The 1,238-nt window shown below is 55.8% G+C and overlaps 1 protein-coding gene across 1 annotated transcript in view; it reads left to right on the top strand.

Annotated features, from left to right (window-relative positions):
* Window positions 1-736: 736 nt before the first annotated feature.
* Window positions 737-1,238, top strand: part of R3HCC1 (R3H domain and coiled-coil containing 1) — a gene marked incomplete at its 5' end in the record, with an annotated part of 6,124 nt that continues 5,622 nt past the window's right edge. Inside the window, 2 exons of the mRNA XM_009877475.1 lie at window positions 737-908; window positions 1,152-1,225. Coding sequence (XP_009875777.1) covers window positions 737-908; window positions 1,152-1,225 — 246 coding nt within the window. The remainder of the gene's footprint in view (window positions 909-1,151; window positions 1,226-1,238) is intronic.

The raw sequence follows: 1,238 nt of genomic DNA, 5'->3' as shown, positions 1-1,238 counted from the left end.
CCCAGGGGGTGACCCCCGCCTTGGCACAGTCACTGGGCGATGGCCCCTGTCACCCCGGGAGCTGTGGCACGCTGTGAGCCTCGTGTTTTGCCCGGGTTCTCTGGGGTGAAGAGGCCGGCTGGGTTTGCACAGCAGCGTTTGGAGCCTCTCCGCGAGGTCTGTTTGGCTCGGAGCATCCCTGCAGGCCAAGGATCGGCACGGGCTTTCTGCTGTGTGCCCTTCCCTGGTCTCACTCCTTCAAGCAGAGTTAGTTTGGACACGGGTGGCTTTTGCACCAGCCGCAGCGTGGCCGTGCTGAGTAGTCAGCCTGACGAGTTGTGATGAATAGTTTCGTCATCAAACTGTTTCGTTTCCTCTCTCTGCTCACGGCTTCCTGCATGCTGGGGCCTCCATCGTGGCAGTGAGCTTCACCGCTTTGCATTGCTGTGTCATTTTTCTTTGGCCAGGCTGGATCAAACCGGACCTAGTCCTTGAGGCAGGGATCTTCGAAACCCTTGAGATGGCCAAAGAGAGGGGGTCAGACAGGAGAAGGGGTGGGATCGCGTAGTTCAGCTTCCTGCCAGCTTGTAATGGCCATGTACAAAGCAAGCGCATCTGCCCAGATTTCTGGGACGCAGAAGGGATTTTGGTTTTCTAGAAGAGAGAAGGGATTTTTGGATTCCCTACAGTGGGAATGACCTGGGGAAGAGAGGTTAATAAATTCTTGCTACGTTCCCGTCCTTTTCTTTCCTGCAAGGTGCTGATGCCCTTGACTCCTCTTCTCTTTCCAGGGTGCTCCTGTTCCCCCCGCTGTCCAGCCGCCTCAGGTACCTGATCCATCGCACCGTGGACAACGTGGATTTGTTGAGCAGCTTTTCTGTGGGAGAGGGATGGAGGAGGAGGACGGTTATCTGTCACTCGGCTGTAAGGTGTGGTGCTGTCTTCTCTTTCCATGGCCATGGGGTTGTTCTTCAAGTTTCCAAGCACAAAGTTTGTGTGCTGCTTCTCTGCAAAGAGGAGGGCGTCTGTTACCCCTCGCATCTTCCACTCCTTAAGGAAGCAGAGGCTCTTTTATTGCTGTGTGGTTTTGATGCTTGTCCTCCTCTCTCTTTTTGCAAATACCACGTTACTTGGGTTCTCCTGCTCACACTTTGCCCTTCTCTTACTCCCAGGCTGCCCAGTGAGAATAATGACCAAAAACCCAGCAGCAACCCGCCGAGGCTGCACCGACCTCCGCCGCCGTCGGGCCGGGGGGGGCG

The sequence above is a fragment of the Apaloderma vittatum genome, unplaced genomic scaffold (genome assembly GCF_000703405.1).
Source record: "Apaloderma vittatum isolate BGI_N311 unplaced genomic scaffold, ASM70340v1 scaffold1861, whole genome shotgun sequence".
NCBI lineage: Eukaryota > Metazoa > Chordata > Aves > Trogoniformes > Trogonidae > Apaloderma > Apaloderma vittatum.
This window is presented reverse-complemented; position numbering and strand designations above follow the sequence as displayed.